Source organism: Stegostoma tigrinum, chromosome 6 (assembly GCF_030684315.1).
Source record: "Stegostoma tigrinum isolate sSteTig4 chromosome 6, sSteTig4.hap1, whole genome shotgun sequence".
NCBI lineage: Eukaryota > Metazoa > Chordata > Chondrichthyes > Orectolobiformes > Stegostomatidae > Stegostoma > Stegostoma tigrinum.
In genome coordinates, this window is record NC_081359.1 from 75,962,527 (window position 1) to 75,975,101 (window position 12,575).

The 12,575-nt window shown below is 38.7% G+C and overlaps 1 protein-coding gene across 3 annotated transcripts in view; it reads right to left on the minus strand.

Moving 5' to 3' along the window:
* LOC125453650 (mitochondrial intermediate peptidase-like) overlaps positions 1-12,575 on the minus strand; it is a 131,890-nt gene that overhangs the window by 80,616 nt on the left and 38,699 nt on the right. For all 3 annotated transcript variants that reach the window (XM_059646675.1, XM_048533489.2, XM_048533490.1), the window contains 2 exons: positions 12,452-12,512; positions 7,340-7,392 (listed from right to left, as the gene is read on the minus strand). In XM_059646675.1, coding sequence (XP_059502658.1) covers positions 7,340-7,392; positions 12,452-12,512 — 114 coding nt within the window. The remainder of the gene's footprint in view (positions 1-7,339; positions 7,393-12,451; positions 12,513-12,575) is intronic.

The window sequence follows — 12,575 nt, forward strand, 5'->3', positions numbered from 1 at the left end:
CAACTGCTGCTGGCAACGCATTCCATGCTCTCACAACTCTCTGTGTAAAGAACCCGCCTCTGACATCCCCTCTATACTTTCCTCCAACCAGCTTAAAACTATGACCCCTCGTGTTAGCCATTTCTGCCCTGGGAAATAGTCTCTGGCTATCAACTCTATCTATGCCTCTCATTATCTTGTATATCTCAATTAGGTCCCCTCTCCTCCTCCTTTTTTCCAATGAAAAATGTCCGAGTTCAGTCAACCTGTCTTCATAAGATAAGCCCTCTAGTGCAGGCAGCATCCTGGTAAACCTCCTCTGAACCCTCTCCAAAGCATCCACATCCTTCCTATAATAGGGCGACCAGAACTGGACGCAGTATTCCAAGTGCGGTCTAACCAAAGTTTTATAGAGCTGCAACAAGATCTCACGACTCTTAAACTCAATCCCCCTGCTAATGAAAGCCAAAACACCACATACTTTCTTAACAACCCTGTCCACTTGGGTGGCCATTTTAAGGGATCTATGTATCTGCACACCAAGATCCCTCTGTTCCTCCACACTGCCAAGAATCCTATCCTTAATCCTGTACTCAGCTTTCAAATTCGGCCTTCCAAAATGCATCACCTCGCATTTATCCAGGTTGAACTCCATCTGCCACCTCTCAGCATCCTGTCAAGGTCCTGCTGCAGCCTACAACAGCCCTCTATACTTGGTTCTCTAATATTTCTAAGAGGTTGCCTGTGCCTTCTTTGGAGAAGGGCGAACCAAAGTATGTCTTCAATTTCTTTCCTAGTTCTTTGTTATCTATTATAATTGCCCCAGCTTCTTTCTGTAAGGGACCTTCACTTTTCTTTACATGTTTACAGAATCTTTTAGAGCGTTCTAACTATCCCCTTTAGTTTTCTTCTCATACTATGTTCGCCCCCCCACCCCCCCACCCCCCCATTAACATTTATTATTCTCTTTTACTGAATTCTAAAATGCTCCCAATCCTTGGGCTTGTTGCTTTTTTTGGAAATTTTATGCCTCTCCTCTTTGAATCTAATTTCTCTTGTAAGCCAAGCTTGAGCCACCTTTCTAGTTTTATTTTTTGTGTCAGACAGGAATGGTTAATTGTTGCAATCCTTGCACTTTTGTTAAACATCACCTATTGCCTATCCACTGTCAACCCTTTTATAAAGGTTCCCTAATCCATCCCTGTCAACTTATCTCTCAAACCTTTTCAAATCCCTTGATTTCTTTTCTAGATCCCTAATTTTGGATTTGAATGCTTTCTCATTGCACAGTATCCAGTCTGGAATAGCCTGTTCTCCGGGTGGATCACCTCAGTTGTCAAGTCTGAGCTAGTGGCATATTTAAGAGACACAGTAAGATTCCTTTCATCAGCTCAAGCTCTTTTATTAGAAACTCCCTGTACTTCCTTGTCCTGAAATTCTCCTCATCCTTTCTGAGCCACTTCCTCTCTTTCTCATTCCCATTTCTTTAGATTTTCTGCTCAAATTTTAATCCATTGTTATTCTATTCATTTCACTTTCTCCTCCTTCTAATAACAGACCAACCTATCTTACTTGAAACTTCAATATGTCTGCAGATAACTTGGAGATCTTGTGCCTTATTATAACAATGGTAGCATTAACTCTAGCACTTGAGTGCTGCATTTGGAGATTCAGCGTTTTACAGATCAAAAAGAGTCACTGTTTTCCTGGCAATTTCTTTTCAGTTATCAGAAAGCTAGCTTTTTCCCTGAAAGTGCAGAGACGTCTTGTAGATGCTTTCAGCAGTAATCTTCACAGCATACTCGAGCCCAATAACATTTGAGCACCTGACCAACCCACCATCCTACAGGCGTAGTTGGTTTCTAACTCTTTCCAACCCTATTTTCTCAGGAGGGGTGAACACAAATGTATCTTTAGCTCAAAATGCTTTCTCTTCAGCTCATGTTATGCCCATCTCTCTGGAGATGGGCCAAGTTTTTGTATTATGTTGCTTCCTTTGAACAGTGTTTCTCTGAAATTCCTTGACACCCTTCTACATGCAAATTCCAAGATGTCTCTCAAGGCTGAGTGCAATCCACACAAGTATTTTCCAGTCACCATAACACATCTCTTGCTAATAGGGCTTTCTTTAAAAAAAAAGCAGAACAACCTATCTTACTTAAAATTTCAATATGTTCGCAGGTAATTTAGGGCTCTTACCCAGTATTATAACACAAAAAACACTTCTTTAAAATAAGTGGTCATATGGATGTAACGTTTTACACAAAATAGAAGTTTTCAGCTTTGTTTTTGGCCAACAGTTAGCTTTGCGAATTTATATTACAATGTCAATGCAGAAAATCTCATGCAAATTTAATGGTGATTCATGCTTGAGGAATACTTAAATGAAAATAAATCATGTCTTTGCACCACTTCAAATGCTTTTCCCTTTAATGAATTTGATTGCAGTATGCACTGCCCCTTTGAGGTTTTATTCTGAACATACACTTACAGCTCACTGCAATATAGATGCCCACTATTTAAACAAAAAGCTGGTACTACAAATTTGAATCTGTCATAAATATCATCCTACAATTACAGGCACTTTCTGTCTCATGTCTTTCTAAACATGTTTTGTCTCAAAACTTCAATACTGTTTTAAAAATCCTCTCTCTCTGGTTTGTTTCACCAAACAAGTATTTTCCTCAGTCTTCACATTGGTATACTTCCAGTTTATGTTCTGTTCTGTTCAGGAATCCAAACTAAAAAAATAAGGGAGGCCCACTATGAAGATCAGCTCAAATATACAGACAGAATGAGGCTGAAAATAAAACACACAAAAGGGGAGAATTGACAAAGAAAATAAGCATGGAAGATAAAATACAAGAATAAATTTGTGAATAGTCTGAAGGGATTTCATAAGATGGTCATGACTGCTCAATAGTTAAATATACAGAAAGATGAAATAGATATTTTGTATCTCAGGGTATCGGGGTAAAATGGAGCAAAGTGAAATTGAAGCATAAAATTGGTCATAACTGTACTGAATGATGCAACAGGCTTGAAGGACTATTCGATCAACCATTTTCTCATGAGATTTCGGCACTCTTTCAAATTTGGAAATCATGGCGGGAAAATGTATCGTTATACGCTTTGACAGGAAAATAGAAAGGTTGAATATTATTAAAAACAGGGAAATAGATAACAGGGAAGTCAAATGGATTTACGTCACCTTTATTACAATGGGAATGGGGTATAAAAATAGGGAGGTCTTGCTAAAACTATATTTGACACTAGTTAGACCACATCTGAAATACTGTGAATAGTTCTGGTTCCTTTTCTTTCTTAGAATCCCTTCGGCCCAACAAGTCCACACCAACACAGACCCATCCCCCTATAACCCACCGAATCTAAACATCCCTGAACAGTACAGGCAACTCAGCATGGCTAATCCATCTAGCCGGCACATCTTTGGACTGTGGGAGGAAAACGGAGTACCTGGTGGAAATCCATGCAGACACAGGGAGAACGTGCAAACTCCACACAGGCAGTCGCCCAAGTGTTACCTAAGGTACACTGGCATTGGAGGGAGTTTAGAGAACGTTCACTATGTTGATTAATTGCAATTAACATTTCGGATCCAGTTATCCTTCTTCAGAATACTTTCAGTTCTGAAGTAGGGTGACTGGACCAAAATGTTAACGCAGATTTCTCTCCACTGATGCTGCCAGACCTGCTGAGTTTTTCCAGCTATTTCCATTTTTGTTTCTCATTTTCTAATGGGGAGAGGTTGAGTAGGTTGGGCCTGTACTCATTGAGTTTAGAAGCATAAGGAGTGACCTCATTGAAATATATAATATTCTTAGGGAGCTTGACAGGATACCTTATGAGGGAGTATAGAACGAAAGGGATTAATCTACAAATAAAGGGTCACCCAGCTAAGACAGAGTGAGAAGAATTTCTTCACAGCGTAGTGAATCGATGGAATTCTTAACTGCAGAAGTTTGTCAAATCTGGATCAATACGCGTTTACGGTTCACATAGGCAGATTTTTAATCTATAAGGAAATCGCAAGGGTTTTTGGGAAAAGTAGGAAGGATTATCAGATCGGCCGTGATCTCACTGAGTGGTGGATCAGACTCAAATCAATTGAGTGGCCTACTTCTGCTCCTACATCTTATGGTGTAATGGTTTTGGTTGTAAACTTGTTACTACTGGTATGTGATACCACTGAAATTGTCTATTCTGTCAGGAAGAATTTAAGAAAAAAATCATTACTTAAATGGTGAGAGTGAGTTGCAGAGCTGTGAGATGCAGAAGGATTTGGGTGTCCCAGTACAAGAAGCACAAAAGGGAAGCTTGCAGGTATAGGAAGGAATTAGGAAAGTTTCCAGAATGTTATTGATTATCGCAAGAGACATTGAACACAAAAGCAGGGATACTTTGCTTCAGCTATTCAGAACATTGGTAACACAGCATCTGGAACACTGTGTAGAAAAGTTATTCGACTTATTTATGGAAGAATGTAAATGTGTTCGAAGTTGTTCAGAGAAGGCTCATTTGACGAATACCTGGAATGGGCAGGTTACCTTACGTGTAGATGCTGGACATTTAGGCTTCTATTCTCAGGAGTTAAAAAGAGTAAAGGCAACTTAACTGAAACCCATGAAATACTGAGCAGTCTTGAATATGTGGATATAGAAAGGATGTTTCTTCATGTGGGAGCATCTAGAACTTAGGATCACTGTTTAAAAATAAGGAAACATCCATTTTGGGCAGAGATGTGGAGTACTGTTTTGTCCTGAGAGAGTCAGTCCTTGAAACTCCTTTTCTCAAAAAGTGATTGTGCAAGATCTTTGAATATTTTAAGGCACAGGTACATAGCTTCTAGATAAGTAAGAGGATAAAAAGCAAGACTGAAGAGTAATCAAATCAACTGTGATCTTACTAAATGGTGGAGGGGGCTAAAGGGGGTCAAAAGCATCTTTTCCTCCATCTAATTTATATATTAAGATGCTCTAAATTAATACCTTGCATAGTGTCTGTCCAGGAAGGGGACTTTACAAAAACTACTCTAAAAGTCGGAGATTCTCAGATAAAAGCAAAACACATTGTATAACAAGTGCTAGTATAATACACAACTGAAAAAAATTAGTATAGCAGCATGGTTTTGGATTGAAAGGTGCCATCCAGTGGCAGAAGGTCATCAATGCAGCTGCAGTCCCAGAACAGACCAGTTCTTCTCTCAAGGTGGAGCAGAGGAATTAAGAGTTCAGAAATGACAAAGTCAGCAGCAGACCCAGGAGAAGAATCCCCAAAGCATGATAAAAAGGAGAGGGTAAGGCCCAAGGCCAGGAATAAGGCCTAGGGAATGGGGTGAGTCCTGAGGCAGAGGCTGACATTGTTAAACAGTTAAACCAATACTCTTAATTACATTAACATGAAACAACATTAAAAGAACTAATTTTAAATGGGGACTTAATGCAACAAATGTGAGCGTGTCACACATCGCCTTGACTTGGAAATATATTTTCAATCTTTAAATGGTGCTGTGTCAAATTGTGGAACTCCCAACTTAAAGGCATGGTGGTCTACTTACAGCACGTGGACTGACGTACTAGCAGACTTTGAAGAAGATATTAAGAACTCTCAATAAAGGAGCTTTCCTCCCATAGAGAAAGAAAGTCTGAGAAAATTGCATCACCCATGGCTAAATGGGGAAGTTAAAGCAAACTGAAAGAAGCACTAAACACCTATCACTAGTAGATCAGAAGACTGTTACTTCTTAAAATATAACCAAAGAATACCGAAAAAAACTCAGTAGTAGATGAGAAAAATCAAGAAAAATAGTTAGATTCTCCCTTTTTGGAGCTATTGCATTGCAGAAGTGCCAAGCAATGACTGTTGCTTGCTCTTTTTCAGCCCGGCTTGGATATTATCTGGATATTGCTGCAAATCGACACAGACTGTTCCAATATTTGAGGAGTAGCGAACAATGCAAATATCGTCACTTCCAATCTGACGATGGAGTGAATGTCATTAATGCAACATTTGAAGATGGTTGGGCCTAGGATACTACCCTGAGGAGCTCCTGCAGAGATGTCCTGGAGCTGAGACAAGTGACCTCCAATAACCTTCTTCATTTATGCCATGTATGACAACCAGCAGAGGTCTTTTCCTTTCCCTCCTTCCCTCCCTGCTGGCTTGATGTCAAAAGGTATCATCTTCACCACACCTCTGGATTTAAGGTCTTTCGCCTATGTTTGGGCCAAGGCTTATTATGAGGGCAGAAGGTGAATGGCCCTGATGGAATCCAAACTGAACATCAGTGAGCTGGTTATTGCTGAACAAGAACCCCTAATAGCATTTTCAGCCACCATTTGATCATCAGCAAAGAGACAGGGACAAAGCGTGAACTGACACGCTGCGTGACAGATGGACAGAGATTCAAAAGCAGCTTTCAAAAAAATAAATGATGCTGCTGTAGCCATAGTACTTATTTGGCTACTCGAGTTCAGTTTCCGATCAGTTGTAACACTCCCAAAATGTTGGCAGTGGGGTTTCCATGATGGCAATGCCATCAAATGTCAAGGACAACGGTTAGATTCTCCTAGTTAGAAGGTATGGGCGAAGAACAGGACCAATTAGATTGATTTTCAGAATTTGAACCATTGTATTCCATTATTACATTATTTTCTCTTCTAAAATTGAAATACCAGAGACTACTTGTACTGTCACCTGCCCTGTATAGATGAGCGGAATAGGTTCTCACCTGAAATCCACCTGCAGTTAAAATTTGCTCCACGATGGCACTGAAGTAACGGTGCTGCCAGTGGAAACTCAGTGAAGTTAGAGAAAGTACCTTCAAGATAGGTCATCAGGCCCACCAGCTTAAAAACAATACAATCCATTTGATTTTCAGATACCGCTGGTTCCCCAAAATGCATAAACTGCAGCATGACATTTTGCTTGAAGGCAAACATCCATTTGAAATCACAATGAAAGATATGAATAATCAAAAACCAGGAAAGTATACTTCATAGCTGCCTGGATTTTTCTCAATTTCCCCTCAGTTCCCAACAATTGCAAGAACTTTTTTTTATTACTTCCAAACACCAACATCAAATATTTTAAATGGATCATAACTTTGACCGTGTATTATGTCCATATCTTCACATGTCTACAGATATGCCCAAACCAATAAGTACTTAAGTTTTACAACTGACAATTGGATCATTAAAACTAGGATCTCACAAGGTTTAAAAACATTTTTAAAATTCAGCATGTAGTTACTTCTAAAATCAAAAGTAAATAAATTAGCAGCGATACTTAAAAGAAATTGTATCTCTCAAAACAAAAGCTGTGCAATATCAAATCTCACCTTTCTGCACGAAGCACACCACTATAATAAGGGTGATCCCAAGGCATCAGTTCCTGCAACATTAAGAAAGTACTATTAAACATTGCTATGTTGTATTCCATTTATTACAACATGAGTAACACATTTGACAACTGCATTTTACAACAGGTGAAAAATGGCCAAAAATGGTTATTCTTTAACAATTTATCCTCCCAAATATCAAGGTTTCCACTTCATCCACAGCAATTTATGAACTTTATTTTTTCACAAATTTATCAATTTACTTACAAGTTTCTAAATCATTGAAGCCTGATTTTATTTAGACTCTCAGATAGCAGTAGCACTTCACTTTAGCTTCCTAGCAAGAAAAAAAAACTGTTCACTTTACAAGCTAATTGCTGAAGGCGAATGGATTTCAAGCCGCAATTTTTGTTGGGGGTCCCACATCATCTCCAAAAGTTAGACATTGATGCTTCTTCCAACATCTCCTTTTGGTAGAAGGTGCAAAGGAGGCAAAATACTCAAAACAGGCTTTAAAATTCTTTCCATCCTGTACAATATTTCTCAGTAACAACCTAAGTACACTACCTGTGCCTTTCCTTTTCTTGTTTAGAGTTTCAGAATTGTCATGGATATTTACAGAAATAGAAAACAATTCATTCATCAAGAGTGGCTTTGCTTGCCGGACATCACCCGTTAAAGGGGATGCCTCTATCTGCAATTACAGCCAATATTAATAGCACAAGCATATTAGATAAGGATGATTCATCAGTCAAAGCAACTGCATCAGATAAGGAAAATAATAAACATTACAATAAAAGTGGCAAAAGCAAAATACTGTGGACACTGAAACTCTGAACTAAAAACAGAAAATACTGAATACACTCAGTAGGTCAGACAGCTAGAGAGAGAAACAAGTCTAACTTTTCATTTAGACGGTCATTTATCAGAAAACTTATGAAAGTTATTGACTTTAGCTCAACCATCCAAAAGGTATGCATATGATCAGGCATCAATCATAATCTGTAAATGTGTAACATTTTATATGGTGGGCTTCACCTGCAGTTATTTAGTACTTAATGTTGCAATTTTGATCAAAATTCAGTTTTTATTTTAAGCTAAAAACAGTACAAGGCACAAACCTTAGCAAGAGTGAGGTTCCATTATTTATTGTCTCTCAAGACCTTTAAATAATCAATTTTTAATTGAGTATTTGTGTGGCCATGCATAAGAAACTGTAGTAGATTCTGTTCCTGTTATAGGTTGCATCTTAGTGTTGGATAAATCAGATTTTTTTTTTTACAGCTTTCTCAGATTCTACATTCTTTTTCTTTTGTAGACTGCTACATGGTTTAAAATACACTAAATTCAATATTAACCATTCAAATGATCTTAAGTATCCCTTAATATTTCAGATTTCCAACTGTACAATTTTCTAATGCAAGTATTTTTTCAATGATCAAATCCATCCCAGTTGTACAAACATTTCTTGAATGTTCTCATTAAACCTGAGAGTCAATATCACTGTGGTTCTGCATTTCTCTTCTGTCTGCTTTCTTATCACCTCAAGAGTGCTATTCATACTTATGAAAGTTGTTACATCTTTGATTCTTAACTAATTTCTCACAGGAACAGAAATACAACTCATCACTGCTAATGTCTTGGTTTCATTTCCCATCATGCTTTGAGAATGTCATCATAGCTATATTAATCTTTTCTAAGATATTAGTGTGCATTTAAATATCAATCTAAAGTGATTGTCTCATTATGCAAAGGGTGAATTTTTTAAACAACACCACAGCAGTTTCCAAACAATTGCTCAATACTACGGAAAATGGCAGAAGACAGTGATATTGCTGAGGTTTTTTCATCTTGCACTCATCAGGACAAAGGCAAGAATATCAAATTCCAAACAATCAACAATTCAAAGAGAAAATAAATGCCATTGGTTAGCAAAGTCAACTCCTGTTGGCCAAGATTTTACCATTAAGAAATCTAAAACATGCTTTGATAATTGTTCTGCAAGTACTATCCAGTCACAAGTACACTATTAGCTGCATTGGCAACCAATTTAAGATAAACAGTCAGACTCATAACACTAGCTAGAAGCAACAAACATTCACATGCAGGGGCAGTTTGCTCTGAGCAAAAGGCATACGTTCATCTCTGATATCTTTTCTGAGTTACCAGGGAGCTCAAGAAACCTTTTAGTTCCCCTTTGAATTTTCCTTAGAAACAGCTCAACTAGCAACTATTTCCTAATCAATCAGCAGCCTTTTAGCTTATGGTATAAGCTGTGATTATAATGTGGCATTCTTCCATTTGTCTCTAAGTCCAAGACAAAAAAAATTCAGCAGTATCTCTCTCTTCAGTAATAGTATCTCTCTCTTCAGTAATACGATCAGTTTTCTTGCTGTCTGTTGGCACTGTGTTTTGCTGAGGAAGCTTACCGTGCTGTATATCGGGCATTGTGCAGTTTTACTCAACAAAAACAGCATCTTACAATAATGGCCTTGCACAACAGTGACTTGCCTTTGACAGCACCTCCATACCCACAACTTCTACTGTCTAGGAGAAATGCAGAAGATGCACAGAACACCACCACCACCACCTGAACAACATCCTGAATTGAAACCATATTTTTATTGTTTCATTGCCACCGGGGCAAAATTCTGGAGCTCCATTCGTAATAGTACTGTGGATGTCACTATACTCCAGTATTACAGCAGCACATTACAACAGGTCACCACCGCATTCTCCAGGGAAATTAGGAATAGGCAAAAAAAATGCTGGCCTAGCCAGCAGTACCAACATCCCACAAACAAATGAATAGAGAAAACGCAATCATCACAAGCCACTTAAACACTTTTATGACAAGTCCCAGATGTTCAGGCAAAACTCCCGTCAAAAATAACAGAAAACACTTATGCAGCATTGATTAAGAACATATATGTGTAATATTGATACATCAGTCATATTTCTAGGCCAGAGTCTTGCCACATCTTAACTAGCATTTGTTCTTAAAAAGTTTATTGAACTTGGACAGCAATTTTGTATTCACTTTTTTGTTTTACCCAACAACATGGGCACAAACCTCAACTTTTAAACCAATACTGCCTTCTTTCTTAACTTCATAACTATGACCATAGTTAGACAAAATCAGGTTGTTTGCAGTGATACCCAAGAAACTGGAGCAGCCTCAGCATCTGTTAAAGGTTAGTGGTCAAATTTTGGATCAACTCTTTACTAATCGGCTTTCTAGTATTCTATGAGAGAGACTAGATAGGCTGGGACTTTTTTCACTGGAGCTTAGGAGGTCAAGGGGTAACCTTATAGTGGTTTATAAAATCATGGGGGGCATAGATAAGTGAATAGCAAAGGACTTTTCCCTAGGGTGAGGGAGTTCAAAACTAGGGAGCATATTCTTAAGGTGAAAGGAGAAAGATTTAAAATGGACCTGTGGGGCAACGTATTCACACAGAGGGTAGTTCATATGTGGAGTGAACTGCTAGAGGAAGAGGTAGGTGCAGGTACAGTTACAAACTTTAAAAGACATTTTTACAGGTTCACGGAAAGGAGAGGTCGAAGGGATAGGGGCCAAAAGCAGGCAAATGGGCCTCGTTTAGTTTGGGAAACTTGGTCATGACTGACAAGCAGGACTGAAGGGTTTGATTCCATACTGTATGACTCTACAACTGTAGAGTCTAATTGTTCCTAAGTAGTAGTTGAGTTTCATTGATAGAAACTATAATTGTTCTAACTACTAACACTAGGGGGACACAGACAAAGAGAATCACTGAATCAGAAATTTACAGCATGGAAGGTGGAGATTCCAGTCATTGTATCCTTACCAAACAATAAGTAGCAATCCAACTTATTTCCACGTTCCAACTCTCGGCCTAAAGCCTTATAGGTCCCAGTACTTCGAATGCATATCCTGGTCCACCGGACCCAAAACATTAACTTTGTTTTTTCCTTCACAGATTCTGCCAGACCTGCTGAGCTTTTCCAGCTACTTCATTTTTGCTAATGGTCTACTGAACAGCTGATATTTCTACCATAGGGCTCAAACATGGACAACATATAGGAGGCACCTCAAAGCCCTGGATTCATTATCAACATGGCCTATGGAAGATGCTACATAACAAGCAAAGGAATAGCCACATTAACATCAGTGGCTTCTCAAGCAGGCACCACAAAACATCAAGACTGCGATTTTAAAAAAAATCATAGATTCCCTAGAATGCAGATAGAGGACATTCAGACAATCGAGTCTGCATCACTCCTCCAGAGTGTTCCCAGCCAGGCCCAGTCCACCCGAGTAAACCTGTATTTACCACAGTTAATCCACCTAGCCTGCACAACACTGGCACCGCAGCCAATCCACCTAACCTGCACATCTTTGAACAGTGCAAGAAAACCAGAGCACCTGGTGGAAACCCACACAGACATGGGGAGAACAGGCAAACTCCACAGATCTTGTGCCATCAGTTTCATTTGAGTTGATCATATAATCTGGATGTCAGATTCCAGGCATCCAATCCAGCTGCTCTGCTTCCAGTGCAGTCAGGATAGATGCACAAAAGGAGTACAGAAGAACTTCAAGGATGTGCTGAAAGCCAATATGAATAAATGCAACCTTGACATCAATTCCTGGGAGACCATTTTACTGGACTGATTAGTGATGTTAGCTCCCTCTTCAATTTGCTGTAAATGTTATTTGCCACAACAATCAATTGAAATTATGCCACCAACAGTGTGAAATTGTGTGTTCAGGTATCTAAGTGAACAAATAGCACACTTTGTTGGTCTTTAATCTAATACTTAGTCCCTGCATTAAGGCTTAAAACCATTTCTCCACCCAAACCCCTCCCCTACCACCCAAGTATAATTCTCTGATTTGGGAAATTGGGCGCTGGTTAGTTTAAACCCAGCTAATTAACTCAACTGCTGCAAGTCTCTTTAAGTTCCTCAGTTATCCACCAATTACTTTTGAAACAAAAATGTGTTAGCATCTTGGGGTTACAATAACTTCTACAGCCATATTACACGGTTTATTTTTCCAATCAAAGGCAAAAACAAGGAAGACCACAGTGTTAATAATTTATTCAAGTAGTAAGAGAAAAGACTTACAGAACATCTTGGATTTAATTTTTTCTTCATTTCTTGCATTAAACTAAAATCTTTTTCACTTCTGGAAAACAAAAAGTGGCAGATATGAATCCCAGTGGATTTAGATGTTGTTAAACGATACACA